The sequence below is a fragment of the Chiloscyllium punctatum genome, chromosome 12 (assembly GCF_047496795.1).
Source record: "Chiloscyllium punctatum isolate Juve2018m chromosome 12, sChiPun1.3, whole genome shotgun sequence".
NCBI lineage: Eukaryota > Metazoa > Chordata > Chondrichthyes > Orectolobiformes > Hemiscylliidae > Chiloscyllium > Chiloscyllium punctatum.
The window spans coordinates 23370486-23398145 of NC_092750.1; the positions used below are offsets into that span (position 1 = coordinate 23370486).

The following is a 27660-nucleotide window of genomic DNA, read 5'->3' on the forward strand; positions in this document are numbered from 1 at the left end:
GAGAACTTGAGCTATTGAATGACCATGCACCCTTTCAAAAATCTCTGATGAAGACACATTTCAATGCTTCCATTTCAAAGTTATGCCTTACCTCAGTTTGATGTCAAAAGTGTTATGAAATTATTTACACTTGACCAACTATATTTGAGATTATTCATACTAATTATCCTTAATTTATCCTCTCAGATTTACCATCCAAATTGCATGAGCTGTACCTTGATCACAATAAGATTGTATCACTGGAATTAGAGGATTTTAGGCGATACAAAGATTTGCGCAGGTAATGGGTTTTCTTTTAAATAAAATTAAATGTGATGCCAATTCATTAGAGATGTCATTTTGAATGTATTTGCAATCTGAGAAATGAAAAAGAAAACCAGACAACCAACTTAACTGGAGAAGGAAGAGAATGGAAAGCAGTATGGATTAAGCACAATGGCCCAGAAATTGCAGTCAGCAGTGAACAAACTATACCTGCAGTTCATCATGCTTAAACTTGTCTACATACTTCCGGTAAGCTTTTGCAGTGCAATTTGTGGTAATTAAAAGATTAGAACATGATTCAGGGTCTATGAACAAATTACTGCAGATGCTGGAATTTGTATTGAAAACAATAAATGCTGGAGATCACAGCGGGCCAGACAGCATCCATGGAGAAAGCAAGCTAATGTTTTGAGTCTAGATGACTCTTCATCAGAGCTAAAGTAAAGTGCAGAGGGAACAGGGGATACTGATTATCATTATCTTTTCTTCATTGGTGCCTTCACCCACTATCTCCCAGTGTTTCCCCACTCCCAAACTATAACATAAATACTGTCCCCTCCACACTTCAATTCAGCTCTGATGAAGAGTCATCGAGGCTCAAAATGTTAGCTTGCTCTCTCTCCATGGATGCTGTTTGACCAGTTGCAATCTCCATGATTCAGTGTCTGTGAGAACAGGGAAAATAATAGTATATTGTTTAATGAGATTAAATAATCTTTAATGAGGTACAAACCATGCTGCTCAACCAGGGAGTGCAAGTAGTATGGTTTGGACCACATTAAGGATTCTTTAATCTCATTAATTGACACAATCTTGTTTTCGCTGTTCCCACAGACCCTGATCATGTTCTAACCTTTTAATTACCACAAATTGCAGTGCAAAAGCTTAGCAGAAGTATGTAGGCAAGTTTAAGCATGATGAACTCTAGGTGTAATTTGTAATTCAATTCAAAATCATGTACAGGAAGCAAAGAAGGGTTCAAGAGATAAAACAGCTCGGAAGAAATTTTTTTAGAAGAAATTTTTTTAGAAGTCTTAAAAACACTGGCCAGATGGGATATAAACAAGGTTATTACACGAAGTGAGGAAAGACATTGCTGCACCTTTGGCGATGGTCTTTGTGTCCTCACTGTTCACTGGGATTGGCACTAGATGATTGGGGTGTGGCAAATGTTATTCCTTTGTTCAAGAAAGGGAATAGGAATAACCCTGGGAATTACAGATCGGTGATGGGCAAATTATTGGACAGGATTCTGAGAGACGGGATTGATGATTATTTGGAAAAGCATAGTTTGATTGGAGATAGTCAGCATGGCTTTGTGAGGGGCAGGTCATGCCTCACAAGCCTTAGTGAATTATTTGAGGATATGACAAAACGCGCTGATGAAGGTAGAGCACTGGATGTGGTGTATAGGGATTTTAGCAAGGGGTTTGATAAGGTTCCCCATGGTAGGCTCATTCACAAAATAAGGAGGCATGGGATACTGGGAAATTTGGCTGTCTGGATACAGAATTGACTGACTCATAGAAGACAGAGGGTGGCAGTAGACGGAAAGTATTCAGCCTGAAGCTTGGTGTTCTGAAAGGAGCTATTCTGGAACCTCTGCTCTTTGTGAATTTTAAAAATGACTTGGATGAGGAAGTAGAAGGGTGGATGAGTAAGTTTGCTGATGATACAAAGATTGGTGGTGTTGTGGATAGTGTGAAATGATTCATTTTGGAAGGTCAAATTTGAATGCAGATTACAGGGTTAAAGGCAGGATTCTTGGCAGTGTGGAGGAACAGAGGGATTTTGGGGTCCATGTCCATAGTTTCCTCAGAGTCTTTCATCCAAGTTGATATGGTTGTTAAGACATATGGTGGGTTGGCTTTCATTAGCTGGGGGATTGAGTTTAAGAATTGTGAGGTTATGCTGCAGTTCTATAAAGCCCTGGTTGGACTACACTTGGAATAATGTGTTCAGTTCTGGTCGCCTCATTATAGGAAGGATGTGGAAGCTTTAGAGAGGGTGCTGATGAGATATACCAGGATGCTGCCTGGACTGGAGGGCCTGTCTTATGAAGAAATTTTGAGGAAGCTAGGGGCTTTTCTCATAGGAGAGAAGAAGGATGAGAGGTGACTTCACAGAAGTATACAAGATGATGAGAGGTATTGATAGAGTGGATAGCCAGAGATTTTCTTTACCAGGGTAGAAATGGCTATCACGAGGGGGCATGATTTTAAGGTGATTGGAGGAAGTTTCGGGGTGATGTCAGAAGTGGGTTCTTTACTCAGAGAATGATGGCTGGGTGGAATGCACTGCCGGCAGTGGTAGTGGAGTCAGATATATAGCGACTCTTTGATAGGCACATGGATGATAGTAAAGCGAAGGTTATGTAGGTTAGTTTCATCTTAAAGTTGGTTAAATTTCAGCACAACATCAAGGGCCAAAGGGCCAGTACTGTTCTATGTTTATAATTAATTAAATCCACATTATTTTAAACCTGAAAGGATAAGACTCCATATTTGTATAGTGTTTCAATGGTTCAAGGTTGTATGGCAGCTATTAAGGCGGAACACACCATTTAAAATGAAGTAATTTCCAATTGAATGGTAAGCCTAACATTTTCTGGGGTTTCTGATATTTGGGGGCTATATAATATATACATATATCAGCTTTATACAAGAGCTCCTCAGTGAATGCCAAATAATTTTATATCAGTTCCACAAAGCTTACAGAGGAAAATGTTCCTAACTTTCAAATGTAACTGCATGCGTGTGGACGAAGTTACAAATGCTATAATTGGGATGAATTGAAGAAATTAATATTGAATTCTTAAGCTTATAAAACAAAATTGTCCACAAAATACAACACAAAAGAAATTTGCCAGTTTGGAAAATGGAAAATTGAAATAAGCACAAATAACTCTAATGAAGTGAGACAAACACAAGAAATGCTGAGGAAAGTCAGCAGATGTGGCAGCAACTGTGGAGACAGAAAGACTGCTTTTGTTTAGCATTTCCAACATCTGCAATATTTTGCTTTTATCTAAAATATTGAGTATTGTGCAAAAGAACATTCACTTCTCAGGTCTGACATTTCTAGCCTTAACGGGCACAAAACATCTCTAAATATTTTAACTGGAAAATAAATTACATACAAGACTGAAAAAGATGAATACAAATTAATTTGTCTCACTTCATAGTTCATAAAAAGGTAAGTGGTGTTTCACAAATTCAACACTGCTTATGCAGTGAATGGATAGATAAAAGTAGAGAGATAAACTGTCGAATGAAGAGAGATTGATCAGTTGAGGCCTGTAACCCTAGCGTTTAGAAGAATGATAGGAGATCTAAATTTATTGGCAATGTTGACATCGAGAGGCTGTTTTCTATTATGGGGTAATTTATACTGAAGGGTCAAGGTTTCAGGATAAAGGATAGCAAATTTAGAATAGAGATAAGAAGAAACGACTAATCTCAAAGGGGTGTGAATCAGCGTAATTCACTCCCCCAGAGTGTGGTGGATTCCAGAGCATTGAGGAGGAAATGGACAGATTTTTAATTAGTAATATTGAAGAGTTCTGAAGAGCAGGCAGGAAAGTGGAGTTGAAGCCAAGAGGTTGGCCATGATTGTAGTGAATGGTGGATCAGGCTTGAGGGACTGAATTTCCAGCTTCCACTTCCAGTTCTTATGTTCTTATGTAATTCGTAGATGTATCATGTAAGAGTTTTCAGGAGGCACAGTAAGATAGCCCACAAAAATCTGGTTGAAAAGAGATGATGTGGGAAAATATGAAGCTGTTCAGTTTGGAAGGAAGAACAAAAGAACAGAATATTATTTAAATTGAGTAAAACTGCAGAAAGCTGCAACACAAAGGAATTTGTGGTACTTGGGTATGCAACAGAGAAAGCTAGCACACAGGTACTGCTTATAATCAGGAAGGCTAATGGAATGTTGGCCAGTTTTTCAATGAGTTTGGAGTGTAACAGTGGGGAAGTCTCTCTGCAAATCTACAAGATTTTAGTGAGACTATATCTGGAGTGCTGTGAACAGTTTTGGTCCCCTTGTTTAAGGAAAGATATTTTTTATCTTTCCAAGAAGGTTCACTAGTAAAGGGGAATTGTCTTCAGCAAAGGCTAAACATGTTGGGACTCTACCCACTGTTTAGAAGAATGAGAGGTGATCTCATTGAAACCTGCATGATTCTTAAGAGGCTTGGACAGGGGAGGTGATGGACTAGTGGTATTATTGCTGGACTATTAATTGTGAGACCCCGGCAATGTTCTGGGAATCAGGATTGATGGAATTCCAGTAAATGTCTGGAATTAAGAATCCAATGATAACCATGAAACCATTGCTGATTGGTGGAAAAACCCACCTGGTTCGCTAATTTCCTGAAGAAAGGAAACTGCCATCTTTACCTGGTCTGGCTTACAACAAACCAGGCAGCATCCGAGGAGCAGGAGAATCGACGTTTCGGGCATAAGTCCTTCTTCAGGAAAGGCTTATGCCCGAAACGTTGATTGTCCTGCTTCTCGGATGCTGCCTGGCCTGCTGTGTTTATCCAGCACCACATTTTTCAACTCTGGTCTCCAGCATCTGCAGTCCTCACTTTCTCCTGGTTTACAACAATGTGGTTAACTCTAAAACTATCCTCTGGGCATTGAGGGATGGGCAGTAAATGCTAGTGTGGCCAGTGACACTCATATCCTGTGAAAGATGCTAAGAGATGTTTACCTTCAATGGAGAATATAAGACAACAGTCTCAGAATGAAGAAGCACCAATTTAAGCCTGAGTGGAAGAGGAATTTCTTCTCACAGAGAGCTCTGAGAACAGAATCGTTATATATGTTTAAGGATAAAATAGATTTTTGGTCAGTAGGGGCTACAGGGAAAATGCATATTAGTGAATATTAGGAGTAATGATTCAGCCATGATCATATTGAATGGGAAAGCAGGATGGAGGGGCCAAATGGCCAAAAAAGCTGCTGTTCCAATTTCTTATGTTCTTATTACATTGTAACAGTGCCACCGAGAGGGTGAAGGCTGAAATCAATAAATAAAATAGTTTACTTCTGTCAGACACCAGGCTGAGTTTGTGAAAGGTTAAGTAATGACACCTTTGAAATTAAAATTTTCTGATACAGCATCACCAAAAGGCTTAAACTAGCTACAGAAGTATAAAGTGTATGACTCAGTAATAAGGCAATGAATAAAACACTTTATGAAATGCATGTCCCATGTACTGAATATAGAGTCACTTCCTTTTCATGTTACAGATTGGACTTGTCCTACAACCAAATTAAAGAGATTGAAAATGGAAGTTTATCATTTCTTCCTAAATTAAGACAGCTTCATTTGGAAAACAATGAAGTTAAGTATGTTCCTGCTGATATAAAGGAACTGATGCATTTGCAGGTAAATAACAAATTGTTCCTTTGATTTATTACTTTAATTCTCTTTACCTGCTTTTGTGCAACAACTGAAGCATTTTGTAAAAAAACAGAATAAACAGCAAATGAAACAACCAATAATCTCAGTCATAGAGTCATATTCATTTAGTTATACAGCATGGAAACAGACCCTTTGGTCCAACTCAGCCATGCTGACTTGATATTCTGAACTGATCTTGTCCCATTTGCCAGCATTTGGCCCATATCACCCAATAACTCTTTCTGTTCACATACTCATTCAGATGTCTTATAAACATTGTAATCGTATCTACCTCGATCACCTCCTCTGGTGGTTCATTCCACAAACGCACCACCCTCTGCATGAAAAAGTTGCCCCTCAGGTCCCTTTTAAATCTTTTCCCTCTCACCTTAAACCTATGCCTTCCAGTTTTATCCACCACGACTATTGGAAAATGACCTTGGATATTCACTAATGCCCCTCATTGTTTTTTAGACCTCTACATGGTCACCCTCAGCCTCATACTTCAGGGAAAAAGCCCCAGCCTATTCAGCCTCTTCCAATAGCTCAAATCCTGCAGCATCCTTGTAGATCTTTTTTTGAATCCTTCAAGTTTAATAACATCTTTCCTATAGCAGGGAGACCAGAACTGAATGCAGTATTCTAAAAGTAGCCTCACCAAAGTCCTCATCCAACATGGTGAGATACTAGCGAGTTCATAAGTATCTGCAGATTATCTTTTGTTGTTGTTAATCTCATTCAAGACTGACTTGAGTCCATTTTGAGAGATGATGTTTCTTTCTGCTGATCTAAGTATATGGACTACAGTTTAGTATTCTGGTTATGTGTTAAATCAGTTTTTTGAAGCATCTCATATGTTCATGTCCTTGATGCTTCTGTCACCTGAGATGTTTGGAAACAGAGGACACAGAAATGAGAAACTCAAAGTAAGCATCAAGAACACAATATAGCACAGGAACAGATCCTTTGGTCCACTAAGCCTGCACTGATTGTAATTCTTATTTAGACCTGCTACTTATTGCCTATGTGTGGTTTCTAACCCTCTGTTCGCTTCCTAATCACGTGTCTATCACGATATGCCTTAAATGTGCGAACATGCCACCTCCATCAGCAGTATGTTCCAGGCATCCACTACCCTCTAGGTGAAGAACTTTCCCCTTCTCACAGTGAATCTGTGGCCTCTTGTAGTTGACCTTTCCACCCAGGGAAAAAGCCTCTCGCTATCCTATCTATGTCATTCATAATTTTGCGATTCAGCCTCTGCCTTTCCAGTGAAAACAATCTGAGTTTACTCAACTCCTTCAAACTAGGCAACATCCTGGTAAACCTTGTCTGCACCCTCTCCAAAGCATCCACGTCCTTCTGATAATGTGACAATCAGAACTGCATGCAATATTCCAAATGTGGCCTAACTAAAGATTTGCACAGCTGTAACATAACTTGCCGACTTTTATATTTGATGCCCCGGCCAATGAAGGTAAGCACGTTGTATGCTTTTTTGACCACATTATCCACATGTATTGCCATTTTCAGGGATCTGTAAGACCCAGATCCTTCTGCATGTCAATGCTTCTAAGGGTTCTGCCACTTATTGTATAATTCACACCTGATCTGATCTTCCAAAAAGGTATCATCTGTCATTTATCTGGACTGCACTCAGTTTCTCTGTCCAAAACTGCAATCTATCTATACCCTGCTATATCCTTTGGCAATCCTCCTCATTATCTGCAACTCCACCAAGTTTGGTGTCATCCACAAATTTACTAATCAGACTACCTAAATATTCCTTCAGATTGTATATTTTATATATATATATATATATTATAAACAACAATCCAGCAGAACATCACTACTTACTGATTTCCATTCCATAGAAACACCCTTCAACCTCTATTCTCTGTCTTCTATGACTAAGCCAGTTTTGAATCCATCTAGTCAGCTCACCCTGGATCTCACGAGACTCTACCTTCTGCACCAGCCTGCCATGAGATACCTTATCAGAAGTTTTAATAAAGTCCATATTAAAAAAAAATCGACTGTGCTTCCCTCATGACTTTCCGTGCACAAACTCATGCTGCCTATTACTAACAAGTCAAGTTTTTCCAAATGTAAATAAATCCTATGTCAAAGAGTGTGGTGCTAGAAAAGCACAGCTGATCAGGCAGCAGCTGAGGAGCAGGAGAGTCGATGTTTTGAGCATAAGCTCTTCATCAGGAATGAGGGGTGGCTCAAGGGGGCTCAGAGATAAATGGGAGGGGGCTGGGGGGAAGGTAGCTGGGAATGAGTTAGATAGATGAAGGTGGGGATGAAGGTGATATGTTGGAAAGGAGGTGGATCGGATAGGTAGGAAGGAAGAAGGGCAGGTAGGACAGTTCAAGAGGGTGATGCCCAATCGGAAAGTTAGATCTGGGATAAGGTGGGGGGGAGGGCAAATGAGGAAACTGGTGACATCCTCATATATCTCGTGTGGTTGGAGGGTCCCAAGGTGGAAGATGAGGTATTCTTCCTCCAGGCATCGGGTGGCTAGTGTTTGTAGTGGAGGAGGCCCAGGACTTGCATGTCCTTGTCAGAGTGGGAGGGGGAGTTAAAGTGTATGGCCACAGGGTATTAAGGTTGTTGAGTGCATGTGTCCCAGAAATGTTCTCTGAAATGTTCCACAAATTGGCATCCTGTCTCCCCAATGTCGAGGAGCCCACATCGAGAGCAACGGACACAGTAGATGATGTGTGTGGAGGTACAGGTAAATTTCTGTCGGATGTGGAAGGATCCTTTGAGGCCTTTGTGGATGGAGGTGAGGGAGGAGGTGTGGGTGCAAGTTTTGCACTACATGCAGTGGCAGGGGAAGGTGTCGAGAATGTAGAGTGGGTTGGTGGGGGGGCGTGGACCTAACAAAGGGAGTTGCAGAGGGAATAGTCTCTCCAGAAAGCAGATAGGGTTGGGGAAGGAAATATATCCATGGTGGTGGGGTCTCTATGTAGGTGCAGGAATTGGCGGAGAATGATGTGATGTATCTGGAGGTTGGTGGGGTGGCAGTTTCTGTCCTTGTTGAGATTGGAGGTTCAAAGGAGGAAGTGCAGGAAGTGGAGGAGATACGCTGGAGGCCTATCACTTTCACCCCCACCTTCATCTACCATTCCAGCCAGCTTTCGCCCAGCTCCAAACCCCCTCACATTTATCTCTCAGATCTCTTGGGCCACCCCTCATTCCTAATGAAGGGCTTATGTTTGAAATGTCGACTCTCCTGCTCCTGCTCCTCGAATTCCAGCACCACACTCTTTGACTCTGATCTCCAGCACCTGCAGTCCTCACTTTCTCCTAGTGAATAAACCCTATCTCTCATTACCTTCTTCAACAGCTTCCCACCACTGACGTCAGGCTCACTGGTCTGTAATTACCCGGAATAACTCCTCTTCAACAAAGGAACAACATGGGCCATTCTCCAGTCCTCTAGAACCTCACCTGAGGCTAAAAGGAATGCAATGATATCTAATAAGGATCCACGTATTTCCCCCCTTGCCTCCCACACTATGCAGGAATAGATTCCATCTGACCATATGGACTTGTCGACCTTGATGTATTTCAAGCCACCCAACACTTCTTTCTTCAATATGTTGACCGACCCAAGAATATTCACACACCTTTTGCAAACCTCAAAATCCCTCATGTCCCTCTCTTTGGTGAATACCAATGTAATACACATTAAGGATCTCACCCATTTCCTCTGGCTCCACATGTAACCTCCCTCCCATATCCTTTAGTGGGCTTACCCTTTCCTTAGCCATCCTCATACTCTTAATATATGTATAAAATGAAACCCAAAAGAACTGCTGAAATCAGAAACAAAAACAGAAACTGCTGGAGAAGCTCAGCAGGTCTGGCAGCATCTATGGATAGAAATCAGAGTTAACGTGTCAGTTCCAGTGACTCTTCCTCAAGAGTCACTGGATCCAAAACATTAATTTGATTTCTTTTCACAGATACTGACAGACCTGCTGAACTTTTCCAGCAATGTATGTTCGTGTTTCTGGTATGTATAAAATATCATGGAATTCTCCTTATCCTGCTAGCCAAGGACATTTCATAGCCCCTTTCAGCCTTCCAAATTCCCCATGTGAGCTCCTTCCTACTTTTTCTATATTCTTCAAGGATTTCGTCTGTTTTTAGTTGCTTACACCTTAGGTATGTTTCCTTTTATTTTGACTGAGCTGATAATTACCCCTGTCATCCAAGGTTCCCAAATTCTGCCATTCCTGTCTTTCATTTTCACAGAAACATGCCTGTCATGCACCCTAACCAACTGGTCCTTAAAAGAATCCCACATGTCGGATGTAGATTTCCCCTCAAACATCCCCTCTCAAACCATATTCTCTATTTCGGTTGTAGCTAGCCTTCCCCCAGTTTAACAGCTTCATCCAAGGTCCAGTCTTGTCCTTATCCATAAGTATCTGAAAATTTACAGAATTATGATCACTATTCTCAATATGCTCCCCCACTGAAGCTTGGATCACCTGTCTGGGCTCATTTCTAAATACCAGGTCCATAGTGGCTCCCTCCATCACTGCACTGTCCAAATATTATTTCAAAAAACTCTCCTGGACACATCTAACAAAATGCTCCCCATCCAAACTCCCAGCACGAAAGGGATCCCAGTCATTATGGGGAAAATTAAAATCATTCACCTCAACAAACCTGTTATTTTCATGTCTTTCAATAATCTGATTACATATCTCTTCTTCTATCTCCCACTAGCAGCTCGGAGGTTTGTAGTACAATCCCAGCATTGTGATTGCATCCTTCCTATTCCTGAGCTTCATCCATAATGCCTTGAGGCAAATCCCTCCAGGGTGTCCTCTCTCAAAATCGCTGTAATATGCTTCCTAATCAGTAGTGCCAGTCCCCACTTCTTTTGCTTCCTCCTCTGTCTCATCAAAAAACATTGATATCCCTGAACGTTAAGCTGCGAATGCTGTTCCTCTTTCAAACTTGACTATGTAATAACAACAACATAATTGCATGCATTAATCCAGGTTCTAAGTTCATTCTTCTTATCTGTTACATTTCTTGCATCAAAGCAAACACAGTTCAAGCATCCTGTTCCGCTGCACTCAGCAACCTCTTCCGGGTTGCTCTTCCTCTTAGCTATATTTGCCTTTGAATCAAGAGCTTCCCTAATCTCCATACTTACTGACCTGCTGCTCTGGATCCCAACCCCCTGCCACACTAGTTAAACCCTCCCAAGTGGCACTATAGAATCTCCCTGCCAGGATACTGGTGCCCCTCCAGTTTAGATACAACCTGTCCTTCGTGTACAGGTCCCACCTTCCCTGGAAGACATCCCAATGATCTATATATCTGCGGCCCTCCCCCTACATCAAATCTTTAGCCACGTGTTCAATTGTACTTTGCCTCTGTTCCTAGCCTCAGTAGCACGTGACACAGGGAGTAATCCTGAAATTACTACTCTAGAAGTCTGGCTTTTTAGTTTATTGTTTAGTTAATTGTCATTGCAGGACCTTGTCACTCCTCCTACCTGTGTCATTTGTGTCAGTATGGACAATAGATTCTGTCTGCAGACCCTCTCACTTCAGGTTGCCCTGTACCTACTTAGAGACATCCATGACCCTGGTACCAGGGAGGCAACATACCATCCTGAAGTCCCTCTTGTGGCCACAGGAGTGCCTATCTGTGCCTTGAGTACTGAATCTCCTATTACTATTGCTCTTCTATCTTGTGCCTTTCCCCTCTATACAGCAGAGCCAAGCCCAGGTGCCCCTGCACAGATTGCTGCTGCTGCTGTCACCTGATGGGCCATTCCCCTCATCTGTATCCAAAACAGAATACTTCTTTGACAGGAAGGCAGCTGCAGAGGACTCCTGCACTGACTGCCTGCTGAGCTAAGATTAGTCATGGATTAGTAGTGCTGGAAGACCACAGCAGTTCAGGTAGTCATGATCATGTTAAAAGGTGGAACAAGCTTGAGAGGCTGAATTGCCTACTCCTACTTTTTGTGTTATGAGAAAGATGTATGAGAAGGAAACAGATAAAAATAGTCTTTGATAGGCTTGAGATTAACCCAGAAAGTTCACAAGTGCAATATTGATACAAAAGACTTCTGCTCAGATTAGATTCCCTACAGAATGGAAACAGGCCTTTTGGCCCAACAAGTCCACACCGATCCTCCAAAGAGCAATCCACCCAGACCCATTCCCTTACCCTTACATTTACCCCTGACTAATGTACCTAACACTATGGGCAATTTAGCATGGCCAATTCACCTGACCTGCACATCTTTGGACTGTGGGAGGAAACCGGAGCACCCGGAGGAAACCCACGCAGACGCAGGGAGAATGTGCAAACTCCACACAGATAGTTGCCCAAGGTGGGAATCGAACCTGGGTGACTAGTGCTGTGAGGCAGCAGTGCTAGCCACAGAGCCACCATACTGCCCTGAAGGTTCTAAGTTGTAACCTTGTTCTTTCATCTAAGAATATATTTTCCTTGCTAGTAATCAACCAAGACTGCACTTTATGAAAATCATCCCAAACTAAACAAATGTGAAATACCAATGTCAACATTTTCACAATATTCAATTACAGAATTTTCAGCTTTTTATTTTTTTTTAAACAGGTACTTTATCTTCATAATAATAATATTAGCAAAATTGACGTGGATGATTTCTGCCCAAAGGAATCAAGCAATAAGATGACGTTCTATAGTGGAATCAGCCTTTTTGGCAATCCAGTGAAGCACTGGGAAATTCAGCCAGCTTCTTTTCGATGTGTCTCTGGTACTTTTGGCGTGCAGTTTGGAAAATAATAGATGAATAATAAATAACAATAGATGTGTACAAGTATTGTTCCCATAAGGTTAAATAACATGAAGCATGAAATTCCTTTTGACAAAAACAGGAAAAAATTGCTTTCTTCAACAATTAACCACTTGCAAAATCTTGGAAATCCACAAAATCAAAATTGTGATTTCAAGAGTCAAAATGTGTTAGCAGTTGTCAAAAGAGGAATTTCATTTCAACTACCCATTCTGAGAAAATGCTTCACTTGGTGCCTTCTATATGACTCGGAATGGTCACTAATTGCACAACTCTGATAGGTTTCAAAGAAATAAAAGTCAATTAAATACAATGCAGTGTTGCCGTTTAGTTCTTATGAGGTTCTACCTTCTGATTGTATAAGCAACTGTTGCCTTGCCACCTCCAATCCAAACTGAAACAACTCCAGTGAGTCAATAAAATAATTCATTTCATTTCAATACACAGTGCAGTATGGTATCTCAGAAAATGATGATGCAATTCGTGATTTGAATTAACCAGTATGCAAGTGGTCTGCTTAACAAGGTTTAGTTTACTAAGTCAAGTAGGTAAGTATCATTTGAATTGTACCACAGTCTCCACTTGTTAAATTCAAAGATCTGACACTCCTTTTTTTTAGCATTAAATGAATATTTTTCTGTCCAATTCACATCAATTTTTCACAGAAAAAAATCACAACTTTATCAGGAAAGATTTACATTATCTTAGTTTCAAATTATACTTTAATCTTTGGTTTGCTTGTCAGTGATTGAAGGATCTTTTAAGTTTACATATAAGCATAATTTTCACCTTCATTGCTTTTTTAAAAGGAGATCCATTCTAACATTATTCAAGTAAACCCGAGACCTACAGCCATATTATGGCACAAAGAGATACATGAAATAATTTCACATTAATGATACAAGAATGGGGCAAACAAATTTTTAGAGAATCTAGGAACTTCTACAAAACAATGCAGCAGGAAAACAGTATATTGGCATTGAACTGTAGCAGTCAATGTCTTTGCCAATCAATATGTTTTTGAACCATCTTGCTAATTCGAATAATAGTTATAATTTATCTGCAAGAACACAGAAGTTACTTTAGCGTTAGACTTAGCCTCCTAACAGTATTTCTACTTTGCTTTTATTCATTCATGAGGCATAGACATCGCTGGCTGCATTTATTGCCCATTCCTAAGTGTCCCTGACAAGGTCATGTTGAGTAGCTTCTTGAACTGCTGCAGTCCATCTGATGTAGTTAGACCCAAATGCCATTACGAAGGGAGTTCCAGGATTTTCACTTGGTGAAATTGAAGTAACAGTGATACAGTTCCAAGTTAGAATGGTGAGGAACTTAGAGGGGAACTTGCAGGTGGTAGTGCTTCCATGAAACTATAGATGCCTTTGTCCTTCTAGACAGTTGCCGGTGGGAAGATGCTGTTGGAACCTTGATTAATTTATCACTGCATGTTTTGATGTTGTACACTGCTACTACTGAGCAGTAGTGGAGGGTATGAATATTTGTGGATTGTTGCCAAACAAGTGTGTTGCTTTGTTCTGGATGGTGTCAAACTTCTCAAGTGTTGCATAAGCTGCTTGCATCCAGGTAAGTAGAAAATATTTCATCATGGATGTAAGTTTGCTCGCTGATCTGGAAGGCTCATTTTCAGACATTTCATCACTATACTAGGTAACATCATCAGTAAGCCTCTGGTGAAGCACTGGTGTTACGGCCTGCTTTATATTTATGTGTTTAGGTTTCCTTGGGTTGGTGATGTAATTTCCTGTGATGCCATTTCCTGTTCTTTTTCTCAGAGAGTAATAGATGGGGTCCAGATCGATGTATTTGTTAATAGAGTCCCGGTTGGAATGTCATGCTTCTACGAATTCTTGTCCTTTTCTCTGGCTTGTCCTCAGATGGATATGTTATCCCAGTCAAAGTGGTGTCCTTCCTCATCTATAATTAAGATGCCAATAATAGTGGGTCATGTCTTTTTGTGGCTAGTTGATGTTCACGTATCCTGGCAGCTAGTTGTCCAATGTAGTGTTTGTTGCAGTTCTTGCAAGGTATTTTGTAAATGGCATTAATTTTGCTTGTTGTCTGTATAGAGTCTTTTAAGCTCATCAGCTGCTTTTTTAGTATGTTGGTGGGCTAACGTGATGCCAAGGCATCTGAGTAGGCTGGCTGTAATTTCTGAAATGTCTTTGATGTAGGAGAGACTGGCTAGGGTATCTGGGTATGTTTTGTCTGCTTGTTTGGGTTTGTTACTGAGAAATCGATGGAGGCTCACTGATGATGTTACCAAGTATGGTGATGAAAAATCCGAAAATGACCCTTCCACCTCAGCGAGCAAACTTAGATCCAGAACCTCAACCTGAGCTACAAATCTTCTCCAAATTCGCTAATATTTCATCATACTTGTGACTTATAGCTTGTAGATAGTGCACACACTTTTGGGAATCAGAAGGCGAGGTATTTGTTGCAGAATCTGCTCTTGCATCCACTATTTATATGGCTAATCTATTAAGTTTCTGGTCAATGGTAACCTCCAGGGGGTTGATAGGGGATTAAGTTATAATAACGCCACTAAATGTCAAGGGGCAATGGTTAGATTCTCTCCCTGGAGACAATCACTGCTGGGCATTTGTGTGACATGAATGTTATTTGCCAATTGTCAGCTAAAGCATGAATATTGTCCAGATCTTGCTGCATTTGAACATGGATTGCCATAGTACTGAGGAGTTACACATTGTGCTGAATATTAAGCAATCATTGGTGAACATCCCCACTTCTTAACTTGCGATTGAGGGAAGGTCATTGATGAAGCAGCTAAAGATTGTTGGCCCAAGACACAACCCAGACAAACTCCTGGGGTTGAGATGACTGGCTTCCAATGACTACAACCATCTTTCTTTGTTCTTAGTATTAACTCAACCAACAGAGAGGTTACCCTGGATTTCCACTGACTCCAGTTTTGCTAGGGCTCACTGATACTACACTCAGTCAAAAGTGACCTTGACATCAGAGGTGGTCACTCTCATCTCTGGAATTCAGCTCATTTGTCCAAGTTTGAACTAATGTTTTAATGAGGTAAGTAAGCGAGAGACCATGGTGCAGTCCAAATTGGGCCAAAATGTGCAGTTTATTGCTGTGCAAGTACTGTTTGATAGCTGTGTTGATGACATCTTCCATCACGTACAGATGATTAAGAGTACAAACCCTTGGATACTAATTGTCTGGGTTGGATTTGTCCTTTTTTTGTTCTCAGGACGTAGTTGGGCAATTTTGGACTATGTCAGTTGGATGCCAGTATTGTTACCACATTGGAACAGCTTGGCTAGGAGCAGAGAAAGTTATGGAGTGCAAGTCTTCAGTACTATTTCTGGAAAGTATTCTATCACACTCTTGGTTTTATGCTGCATAAATAATGTACATGCTTTGAGGAATGATGAGGAGAGTTTTTCATCTCAAATTCCCAGTCTCTAAGCTGCTTTCATAGGAATGGTGTTTATATGTCTGGCCAAGTTCAGTTTCCAGTCAATGGTAAACTTTAGGGACTTAATATTGGGGGATTAACAATGGTAATATGCCAGTACTACCACTCTATAGTGCTTGCACATTTCTAGTGATTTTTCCACAGACTTAGTCCCCCATTTCTCTTAGCATTAGGGGAGGTGATGGTCCACTGATATTATCGTTAGAGTATTAATCTAGAAACTGAGCTAATGTTTGGGGTCCTGGGTTAAACTCCCACTACAGCAGACGGTGGAATTTGAATTCAACGTAAATATCTTAATTAAGAATCTGCTGATGACTATGAAGCCATCATCGATTATCAGAAAACCCATCTGGCTCAGGGAATGTCTTCTTGGGAAGGAAATCTGCCAGCCTCACCTGGTCTGGCCTATGTGTGACTCCAACCAGAGCAATGTGGTTGAGTCTCAACTGCCCTCTGAAATGGCTTAAAAGTCAACTCAGTTGTATCAATCATTACAAAATCTCAAAAAGAAAATGAAACCAGACGTACTACCCAGCATGAATTTAGCACCAAGAAATCACAATGGTAAAAACAGCCCTGTCGACTGTGCACAAAATCAGAAGTTGCTGCAAAAGCTCAGCAGGTCTGGCAGCAACTGTCAAGAGAAATCATAGTTAACGTTTTGGATCCGGTGACCCTTCCTCAGAACTGGTATACAGACTGAAGAGGATTTAATCTAGATGTCTGCAGGGTTGGTAATAGTGTAAAGAAGTAGAAAAAGGAATAAGGTGCATAAAGGAGTAAGTATTGGTAGGTATGAGAGAAGGTAATACTGGAGTGGGAGGGTTGACCCTAATGCTAGCCCTATTTTAAATAGAAAATCGTGAAGCACTGCAAAGAATACAAAGGCAGGTTTTGAATGTAACTTCTGTCGATTATGCAGTTCTCCCTTCTATCATCTGGGGGCTAGTACCAAAACTGGGAGAGCTGACTAGTCAAGTAATAGTCGAGAGTGTGGTGCTGGAAAAGCACAGCAGGTCAGGCAGCATCAGAGGAGCAGGAGAATCTATGTTTCGGGCAAAAGCCCACAGTCATATTCATGGAAAAATATAGACAATATCCCAGGCACACTATCAGTATCTCTGAATATGTCCTGTCCCACCTGCAGGACAGACCTGGCACAGTGGTATACATTTGGGAGGGAATTGCCCTGGCTTCAGGTTAAACATGAATAAGGAAGCCCCCTTCTAGGACCCACGTACTGTCCCCCACTCAGCTGAGGAACTGGCACTCCTGCATGTTTAATATCAATTAGACAACACCTTCCAAATGCACGATCATTTCCATCTGGAAGAGCAGTAGATACATGGGAAGATCACCACCTGGTGTGAGTTTCCCTCCAAGCCTCTCACCATCCTGACTTAGAAATATATTGCTTCACTGTCACCAAGTCAGAATCCTGGAATTCCTTCCCTTAAGGTATTGTGGGTCTACTGACAGCACATGAGCTCCAGAGTACAGGAGATATACGTACTCCTTTATGCATCTTATTTCTTTTTCTATTTCTTCACACTATTATCAACCCCATAGATATTTAGATTAAGCTCTCTTCAATCTGTAAACCAGGAACAATAAACAATAATGAACTCTGAAGAAAACTATTTGTGCACAGGCATATCAAACACTCTCCAGATCTGTTGTAGCTGGTACAATAAAGTAGAAACAGTGTTCCTCAGGCTCATTAACACCACTATGTTCAATGTTCAATACAAGTAAATTTTTAATGATTTCTATGTAACACCACCAATTAGTGGAAAGTGGATTTTCAATGTTCTGAATTCATGGTCACAACTGGTTTCAAGCTCAATTTTCTTCAGTGCACTATACCAGTGACATGTGAGAGCTTTCACCCTGAAATTTATACCTCACTAATGTTAGCTTAATGGGCTGAGTAAGACTGTTAATTAGTGACTATTATGTATTGTGAATTCATGCTCAGCACAAGGTTGCCAAATTGTTAAAGGTAATTGGAACAGCTTCAGCGATTGCTTCTCTCTGACATTCTTGACTGAATTCTATCCTACCCCCTTGGAAGAAAATGCATTGTTCTAACTCTTAGGTTTACATTATCCATGAATGATTTGTTTCAAAATATCCCAGCATTAAATGAGAATGATTAATTTTTTTTTATGTTGAAAAACTTCAACAAAGTTTTGAAAACGGTCAAACCAGGATGGGAAGAAAAACCTACCAAACATTTAAAAATTGAAAATAAACCAACAAAATCATGCATTGAAAACATTTTGAGCATAGGCGATAAGAATGGTCTTCAGGAATTTCTTCAGCCAGAGGGTGGTGACTCTGTGGAACTCATTGCCTCAATGATTGAAAGGCAGAACAAGCTCGATACATTGAAAGGTCTAATTCTGCTCCTATGGTCTAAGATCATAAGATGGAGAAGCATAATTCAGCTATCAAATGCTTTGCCATTTTATAATGACTGATATATTTCTCAAACCTATTTTTTTGATTCCCATACCAATCAAAAACTATCTTTCCCTTTCTCTGTCTTAGAAACACTCAATGACTTGACCTCCACAGGCCTCTAAAGTAATAAATTCCACAGATTAACCATCCTCTGGCTGAAGGAAGTTCTCTTCATCCCAGTTCTATAGGGTGTCCCTTCAGTCTGAGGCTGTGTACTCGGGTCCTAGTCTCTCCGGCTAGTGGAAACATCTTCTCCATGTTCACTTTATCTATGTCTCTCAGTATTCTAAATTCCAATCAGATCCCTCCTCACCCTTCTAAACTCCACTGAGTATAGAATCAGAGTCTTCAACTGCTCCTTGTATGATAAGCCCTTCATCCCCAGGATCATTCTTGTAAACCTCTGGATCCTCTCCAATCCCACACATCCTTCCTTAGATACATGGCCCGAACTGATCACTAGATTCCAAATGTGATCTAACCAGAGCCTTATACAGCCTCAGCAGTACATCTCTGCTTTTGTATTCTAGTCCTCTTGAAATGAATATTAACACTGCATTTGTCTTCCTAAATGCCAATGTAACCTGCAAGTTAACTTTAAGAAAATCCTGAACTAGGACTCCAAATCTCTTTGTGCTTCACATTTCTGAAGCCTTTCCCCATTTAGAAAATAAGCTATGCCTCCATTCTTCCAACCAAAGTGCATAATCTCATACATTCTCATACAAAGTGCATAATCTCATACATTCTCATATGAAGTGCATAATCTCATACGTTCCCACACGGTGTTTCATCTGTCACTTCTTTGTCGACGCTCCTAACCTGCAACCTCCATGCTTCCTCATCACTACTGTTCCTTTCACCTGTCTTTGTTTCATCTGCAAACTTAGCAACAACATTCTCAGTTCCTTTGACAAGATCATTAATGCATAATATGAAAAGTTGTGGTCCCAAAACAAACTTATGCAGAATTCCTCCCCCCCAGGATCTCTGGACTGCCAAACCCAGCCCTCACGGCTATATAAAGGCCTTGGTCAATATGGCTGACAGGTCCATGTGAAATAATTTAAAAACGGCTGCCACGTCTTATGAAAAGCTCCGTTTTCGGGTGTACCACATTCGTAAAATAATCTTGGGGGGCGTGTCCATCACCCATCTGCCATTCCATGAGATCTGAGGGGTTTTCTGAGATCCAGTTCATTAAAATGCTCTTCCTTGCACAATATGTGAGAATGTTGAATAATCTCTTCCTGTGTTCATCTAGTGAAGGCAGATTTGGCAGTCCCAAAAGAAGAGATGCTGGATCCGTCCTAACTTCAATTCTCAGGATTCCCTCTAATTCACTCGCTACGGCACCCCAGTACCTAAGGATCTTATGACACGACCATCGACAACGAGTCAGGGTGCCTGTGCTTATTTTACACTGAGGGCACTCTGGACTTGTTCCTTTCTTGAACTTTGCTAATTGCTCTGGGACCATATGGGTTCTGTGAAGAATCTTCAACTGCATAGCCTGCGCTTCATTGCATATTGAGATTTTGTTCACATTCCTCCCAGGTTTCAAACAAAATTTCTACTCCTAGATCCTGATTCCAGACTCCATAGAGTCTTTTGATATCTTTCAAGGTGCCCCCTCTCTGTCAATGATATAGAGTACTGACAAAGAGCGTGCCCGCGCAACGAAGCACTCTTCTCTCCATGTCAGACTTACAGGGCTGAGTAGTTAGTATGGTCCTTCTCTGTATATAATCCCTAATCTGAAAATAACGGTTCCTACTGGGTAACTCATATTTGTGACTTAGCTTATCGAAAGACATCAGGACCTCTCCATCAAATAAGCCTCCCAAACAGGAGACTCCCATGATCCCAATGCTTTAAAGCCAGAATCCACTGACCCTGGCCTAAATCCTGGGGATCCAATTAAGGGGGTGAACAGTGAGGTCTTATGTAAATTGCCCTCACCTTGCTGCATCATTCTCCCCACTTTGACCGTGTTTGAAATGATTGGGCTTTTATAATGCTCAGCAACAGATTTCATCCTGTCCATAAACTGTAAGTTAAGAAGGGGGCACCTTGCCAAAGCGGCCTCGATATCAAGCCATATCGACCTCGGATCCTCACTCACATAGGACAATAGGACATTTATTTGGTATCACTTAAGAAGTTTGGGAGATTCAGCCCCATATCTTGTAGGAGTTGCAACTTGGTAAATTTAATAAGAGGACGCCTATAACACCAAATGAAGGACCCAAATCAGCCACTGAGCTTCCACAGCACTTTTCTGGGCCACAAGAATGGGAGTATTCTCATAGGATATAGTAGCCGAGGAAGAACATTCATTTTAATCAAGACTATTCGGCCTAACCATGATATTGGTAACCCTTCCCAATGTTGCACATCCTATTTATCCTATCAAACAACTGCACAAAGTTAGCTCTGTACAGCTGGTGGAAGTGGTTGGGGGAGGGGGGGCAGGATTATAAAAATACCCAAGTAGAGAAAACCTTCTTGTCACCATTGGAAAGAAAATTGAGTTCCATCCTCCGCGTCAGGCACTCCCACCAAGCCCTCCACGGGCATGGCTTCCGAATTTGTCAAATTTTATTTTATATCCCGAGAAAATGCCGAATAACTTAATCTTTTGAATTAACCACGGTACAGACGTTTCCAGGTTAGCCAAAAAGAGAACACAGTCAGCATAGAGAGTAATTTTGTGCTCTCCCATTCCTACCTTTGGCGCCACAATTTCAGAGTTCTTCCGTGTAGCTTTCTCCAACGGCTGTCTCTCCTGATGCTGAAATTGTCTGATTTTAGGCTGCTCGTAAGGACCACTGCCTTGGAGTCATTATATAGCACTGCCACTCACCTCGCGAAGGTCCCCCCCAAGACCAAGACCAAAGCATTCCAGGACACCAAAACAATACAGCCATTCCACTTGACCAAATGCCTTTTCCACATCCAAGGAGACCATCAGGCCCAAAGTTGCTCTCTGCTGGCATACGTGCACTATATTCAACTCCCTCCTGATATTTTTGAAAGAGCTACGACCCTAGATAAAAACCATCTGGACTTCCTTTATGATAGTGGGCACTACTGTCTCCAGTCTCAGAGCTAGTGTTTTAAACAGGATTTTAAAATCTACATTCAGCAGTGAGAAAAGTCTATGCAAGGTACAGTCCTCAGGATCTTTCTCTTTTTTCGAATAAGAGAGATATTGGCCTCCATAAGAGAGTGCGAAAGTGAATGATTGTACTTTCCCAATATTGGCTTGGCCAACATGTTTATGAACTCCTTGTAGAACTCACTCAGGAACCTGTCCAGGCCAGGTGCTTTGCCACTTTGAGGCTGCCTTACAGCCTCTTGTATTGTTAAGGGTGCATTCAAAAGGGAGGCTTGTTCTACATTTATACCCGGGGGGGGGGGGGGGGGGGGGGTCCAGATTCTCAAACAAGGATTCCATTTTTGCTACTCCATCCTCACATCCCTCTGTCCGGTATAACTCTGTGTAGAATTTCCTGAATATGGCATTGATCTTTTTCGACTCACGAGTGATAGTACCAGTTCTCTCCCTAAGAGACACAATGGACTGCAGGGCACTTATATTCCTAGCCAGATATCTACCTGGCTTATCCCCATGCTTGAATAACCTTTGCCTTGCAAAGAAGACCTCCCTCTTTGTTGCCTGGGTAAGTACTGACTTCAGAGAAGTCTGGAGAGCTGTGACCCGCTATAGCTTAACCACAGATGGTTGATCATAATATGCTGATTTGGCTGCTTTCTGCCGGGCCTCCACCAACCGTTGCCGCTCTTCTCTCTGCCATTTCCTGGTTTCTGAGTATGAAATAATAAAACCCCTTAAATACACCTTGGTGGTCTCCCAAAGCACCAATGGGTGACTTGCCATACCCGAGTTGATGTCCCAGAAAGTCCTAAACTCCCTTGTGAAGTAGTCTATAAATTTGTTATCCTTCAAAAGAAATGGATCCATGCGCCAGCACCGTGTGTCTATTCCACTATGCCCAAGTACACTACCACATGGTCTGAAATGGCTATGTTCTCAATCCTGCAGGATAACATCGAATCCAGACAGGTTGATGGAACAAAGAACATATCTTCTGTGGCACTTGTGCGCGTTAGAGTAAAACGTAAAATCTCTACCATTAGGTGGAGACATATCCACACATCCACCAGCCCCAACTCCCCACACAAGCCCACGAGCTGTCTAGATTGGAGGGAGATACCGAGAGACCTTTTGCCATACTGTCTACCTCGGGGTCCATGAGACGGTTAAAGTCTTCTCCTCTAGTCGTATGCTGCACCCCAAGAGCCAGTCATTTGGAGACTGCGTCAATCAAGAATTTAAGGGGTGCATCGGGGGGGAGGGCAACAGACATTCAGAATGCTATACACTTCCCCATGTATTAGGGCCTTGAGGATGATGAACCTCCTAAGCTCATCCTTAATTTGTTCTATTATCTGGGATGGGAGATTCGTCTGTACTAGTATAGCCACTCCTTGGCTTTTAGAATTGAAAGAAGAGACGAATACCCTACCAAATCCTCCCTGCTGTAACTTCAAATGTTCCTTGTCATTCAAGTGTGTTTCCTGTAACAGGGCAATGTCAATCCTTTCCTTTCTGAGGTTTGAGAGCACCTTCTTTCTTTTGATCTGTGAATGGTTCTCTTTTATGCTCCAGGTGCACTATCTAAAGGAACCACTAATCGTGACCACCCAGAGCCCTCTGAGAGGAAGAAGCTTACTCATGGTGCGCCAATTGGAGAAAACACAAAATTTATAAAATCTAAAAACTAACATGACAGATATTACCAAAACTAAAAAAAACCCTCTACTCTCAAATTAAACAAACATATAAACAACAAATCACTGTAGATTTTCCCCCTTGCCCATGGGAGGCACTTGTCCCAAACCTGAACAACCATCCTGGTTCCTTCCTCCGGCCACCCCAAACCCAAGCAATACAGAAACAAAGAAAACTTATTACTTACACACCAGAGTTAAAAGTGGATGTCCCCCATCCCCTCCATACGTCAACCCCATTTGTCTTCAATAAAAGAAATAACCACCCTTCACCCAGATGAAACAAAGAAATAACAAAAATTATAAGAGAAAAACAAAGGGAATTTTACATCAAAGCAATGCCAGGCCTGTAGGACCAACAACCATGAAAGGAAAGGATATGCCATTGTCCATAATTTTTTTTTCCCCGACCCAGACCATTTATTTCAAAGAGTGCAAATAAAAACCTCGCTTTCTCTGCTGATCAAAATTGTAAAGAGACCCTCCATGGTTGAAGAGCAGTACTGCTGGATACTTCACAGAATATTGGATATTGAAGTCTCTCAATCTCTTCCTGACTTCATCAAAAGATTTCCTCTTCTTGATTAGAGCCCCAGAGAAGTCTTGATAAATCAAAATTTTCGAACCTTTGTACTCCAGAGCCTGTAAGTCTTTTCCCAGCTTATACTGGCTTCCATATGAGTTGTTTCTCTTTATAACACTAGAGTCACGCTAGGACTAGGCAGGGTCGCTCATCCAACCCAGGCCTGAGTATCGCAATCCAGTGGGCCTACTCCACACATATCCAGCCCAACTCTACTCCTAACCCCAGAAGCTGCGGAAGCCACTGCTCCAGGAAGTTAGCCAGACTCTCACCTTCTTCATGCCCTGGGAGCCTGATTATCCATAAGTTCTTGAGGTTGTTGACTTGGTCCAGCAGGGCCCGAACCTGGTGTTCCAGTGTTTGGATCCGACCCTCCGAATTCTCTGCTGTGGTCTCCGAAACTGCGGTCCTTTGTTTGACCGCCTCAATACGTTGATCCAGCGTTTGGATCTCGTGCTCATGGCAGAGATCGGTTCCAGCGCCAAATCGATTTTCTCTTAGAGTTTAGCAAACTCCGAGACTAGATTCTGCTGCTCCAATGGGTTCAAAAGCACCGCCACAGGAGTCAGGGCAGTGACTGCGGGTGCATTCGGCACTGTAGGGGAGTGTCCTGCTTGCTGCGATCCTCTCACTTCCTTTCCTTTGTTCATCTTCATTTTGTTCACAGAACATTAGAATCAGAATATAAAAAGTTCTCAATATTTTATATTACTTTCTCTTCTTGAATTTTCTTGTGCATGACTAGTAGAGGAGGGGGGTGGTGGGTGAAGGCCCACCTTTACTTGGGTTTTGATGCAGAGCTCAGTAGCGCAGACTTATCAGATTGCTGCCATCTTGGATCCCCCTTAGCATCTTCTCTTAAGTGATGGCCACTACATTCTCCTCTAACTCCTGATCCTCTTGAAGTTCTGGTGTGCTGCTGGTGTCTTCCACTGTGAAACCTGCTGTCAAGTACCTATTCAGTTCCTCCATTTCTTTGTTCCCTATTTAAATGTCTCCAGCCACATTTTCAAGTGGTCCAATGTCCACTCTTGCCTCTCTCTTCGATTTCTGAAAAAAAACTCTGACAATCTTTTTTTATATTACTAGTTAGGTTACTCTCCAATTTCGCCTCATTGCTGATGAAGGGCTTTTGCCCGAAACTTTGATTCTCCTGCTCCTTGGATGCTGCCTGACATGCTGTGCTTTTCTGGCACCACACTCTCGACTCGAATGCCCCCTTATTGCTTTTTTGGTTATCCTCTGCTAGTTTTTAAAGGCTTCCACTAATCTTTACCACGTTGTATGCTTGTTCTTTTGCTTTTATGCTCTCCCTAACTTCCCTTCTCAGCCATAGTTACTGTATCCTCCCCTTCGTATATTTCTTTTTCCTTGGATTTATTTCTGCCGTGCCTCCTGAATTAACCCTCGAAGCTCCTGCATTGTTGTTCTACCATCTTCTCTGCTATCGCTGCCACCCCGCCCCCCCCTTCCAATCAACTCTGGCCAGCTCCTCCTCATGTCCTGGTAGTTACCTTTACTCAATTATAATACCATTACATCTGATTCCAGTTTCTCTTTCTCATAGTGCGGGGTGAATTATATCATATTATGATCAGCACCCTCAGGGGTTCCCTCACTTAAACATCCTAATCAAGTGTGTCTCATTACATATTACCAATCCAGAATTGCCTGTCCTCCAGTGAGCTCTCCCACAAGCTGCTCCATCTTGGAGCTCTTCCATGAATTTCTTTTCTTAAGATCTGTTCCCAACCTGCTTTTCCCTGTCAACCTGCACATTGAAGACCCCAATGATTATTGTAATAGTCCCTTTCTTACATGCTTTTTCTATCTCCTGATTTATTTTTCCCCCCACATCCCAATGCTGCTTGAAAGCCTGTTTTTCCTGAGGTTCCTCAGCTCTACCAACACAGATTATTCGGCTTCTGACTCTCTATCACTTCTTGCTCTCAATTTAACTTTTAACTAACAAAGAATCCTGCCCCCTCTGCCCATCTACGAGTCCATTGAATAGGATGGATATCCTTAGATATTTACAACCCACCCCTGAATCCCTTGCAGCCAAGTCCCCGTGATATCTACAACATTGTATCTGCCAATTTAAATAGGTGCTACAAACTCGTTTCCCTTGTTTTGAATACAGCATGCACTTAAGTACAACATTCTCAGTCTTGCATTGACCATCAGCCTTCTCATAGTTGTCTCCTCATCTGTGACAAATCCAGTCATACCCCCAACAATCACCCCATCTCTCTCCAGTTGTACTTCATAGAGTAATGTAATTCAGTTTATATCGTTGTATAAGGGAATGAAATTGGAATATGTGATACGCTTACAATAGATCAAAAAGTTATGCAATCTGACATAATCTTGTTGTCATGTGGACTCATGGCAAATGAAGCTGTGGTAAATAGAGTTTGTTACCTCAGCTGATTCAGGAAATATTCTTCAGCAGCAGAATATTTCACAGCGCCAGAGACCTGGGTTCAATTCCCGACTCAGACGACTGACTGTGTGGAGTTTGCACATTCTCCCCGTGTCTGCGTGGGTTTCCTCCGGGTGCTCCGGTTTCCTCCCACAGTCCAAAGATGTGCAGGGTCAGGTGAATTGGCCACGCTAAATTGCCCGTAGTGTTAGGTAAGGGGTAAATGTAGGGGTATGGTTGGGTTGCGCTTCGGCGGGGCGGTGTGGACTTGTTGGGCCGAAGGGCCTGTTTCCACACTGTAAGTAATCTAATCTAAAAAAAAATATGATGAAAATTTTACAATCACATTCTTCCATATCTCAAGTTCAAGTATATTGAAACCTCTCAGTGGTGCTCCTGGGCAGCAAAGATCCTCCCTCCTAGTGTTCCTAGAACCTGGCTCTCTCTTAAAACCCCATTTCAGTAAATTTCTCCCTACAAATGTAGCACCTATTTTACCAAGCTTTGTTGCATGGATGTACAAGGTAAGCTTCCAAATATTATTTTCAATTCTTTTTGTTGGGCGATTTTTCACTTTTTAATCAGGGGCCAATTTCATGAATGGAAGAGATATTATGACATGACATTTGGATCATTAGCTTCTTGCTTCTAATCTTCTTAATTGTTAGAAATGGTAGACATATCAAAAGCCCTCTTCACATATGCCAAAGAGTCATAGAGCTGTTCATCATGGAATCAGACCCTTTGGTCCAACTCGCCCATGGCAACCAGACATCCTAAATTAATCTAGTCCCATTTGCCAATATTTGGCCCATATCCCTTCAAACCCTTCCTATTCATATACCCATCCAGATGATGCCTTTTAAATGTTGTAATTGTACCATCAGCCTCTAACAGCTTCCTCTAACAGCTCAATCCATACACGCACTACCCTCTGCTTGAAAAAATTGCCCCTTAGGTTCCTTTTAAATATTTTCCCTTTCATCTTAAATCTACGTCCTCTCGTTTTGCAGTCCAATACCCTGGGGAAAAGAACTTGGCATTCATCCTATCCATGCCCCTCATGATTTTATAAACTTCAATAAGTCACCCCTCAGCCTCCAACGCTGGGAAAATAGCCCTAACCCATTCAGCTTCTCCCTACAGCATTTCATGGAAGAAAATGAGCCAGGAGCTTATAGTCTAACAGGTTTAATTGGAAGCACTGGCTTTCAGAGAGCTGCTCCTTCACCATCTGATGAAGGAGCAGCGCTCTGAAAGCTAGTGCTTCCGATTAAACCTGTTGGATTATAACCTGGTGTTGTGTGATTTTTAACTTTGTACACTCCAGTTCAACACTGGCATCTCCAAATAAAGACTCTTTCTGCCTTCTTAACATACTT

At 41.7% G+C, this 27660-nt stretch overlaps 2 protein-coding genes across 8 annotated transcripts in view; one reads left to right on the forward strand and one right to left on the reverse strand.

Annotated features, from left to right (window-relative positions):
- Window positions 1–12825, forward strand: part of aspn (asporin (LRR class 1)) — a 41293-nt gene extending 28468 nt beyond the window's left edge. Inside the window, exons 6-8 of the mRNA XM_072582118.1 lie at window positions 187–280; window positions 5526–5664; window positions 12307–12825. Of these exons, the coding sequence (XP_072438219.1) occupies window positions 187–280; window positions 5526–5664; window positions 12307–12495 (422 nt within the window). The 3' untranslated portion in view covers window positions 12496–12825. The remainder of the gene's footprint in view (window positions 1–186; window positions 281–5525; window positions 5665–12306) is intronic.
- Window positions 1–27660, reverse strand: part of cenpp (centromere protein P) — a 353297-nt gene that overhangs the window by 124804 nt on the left and 200833 nt on the right. The window lies entirely within an intron of this gene.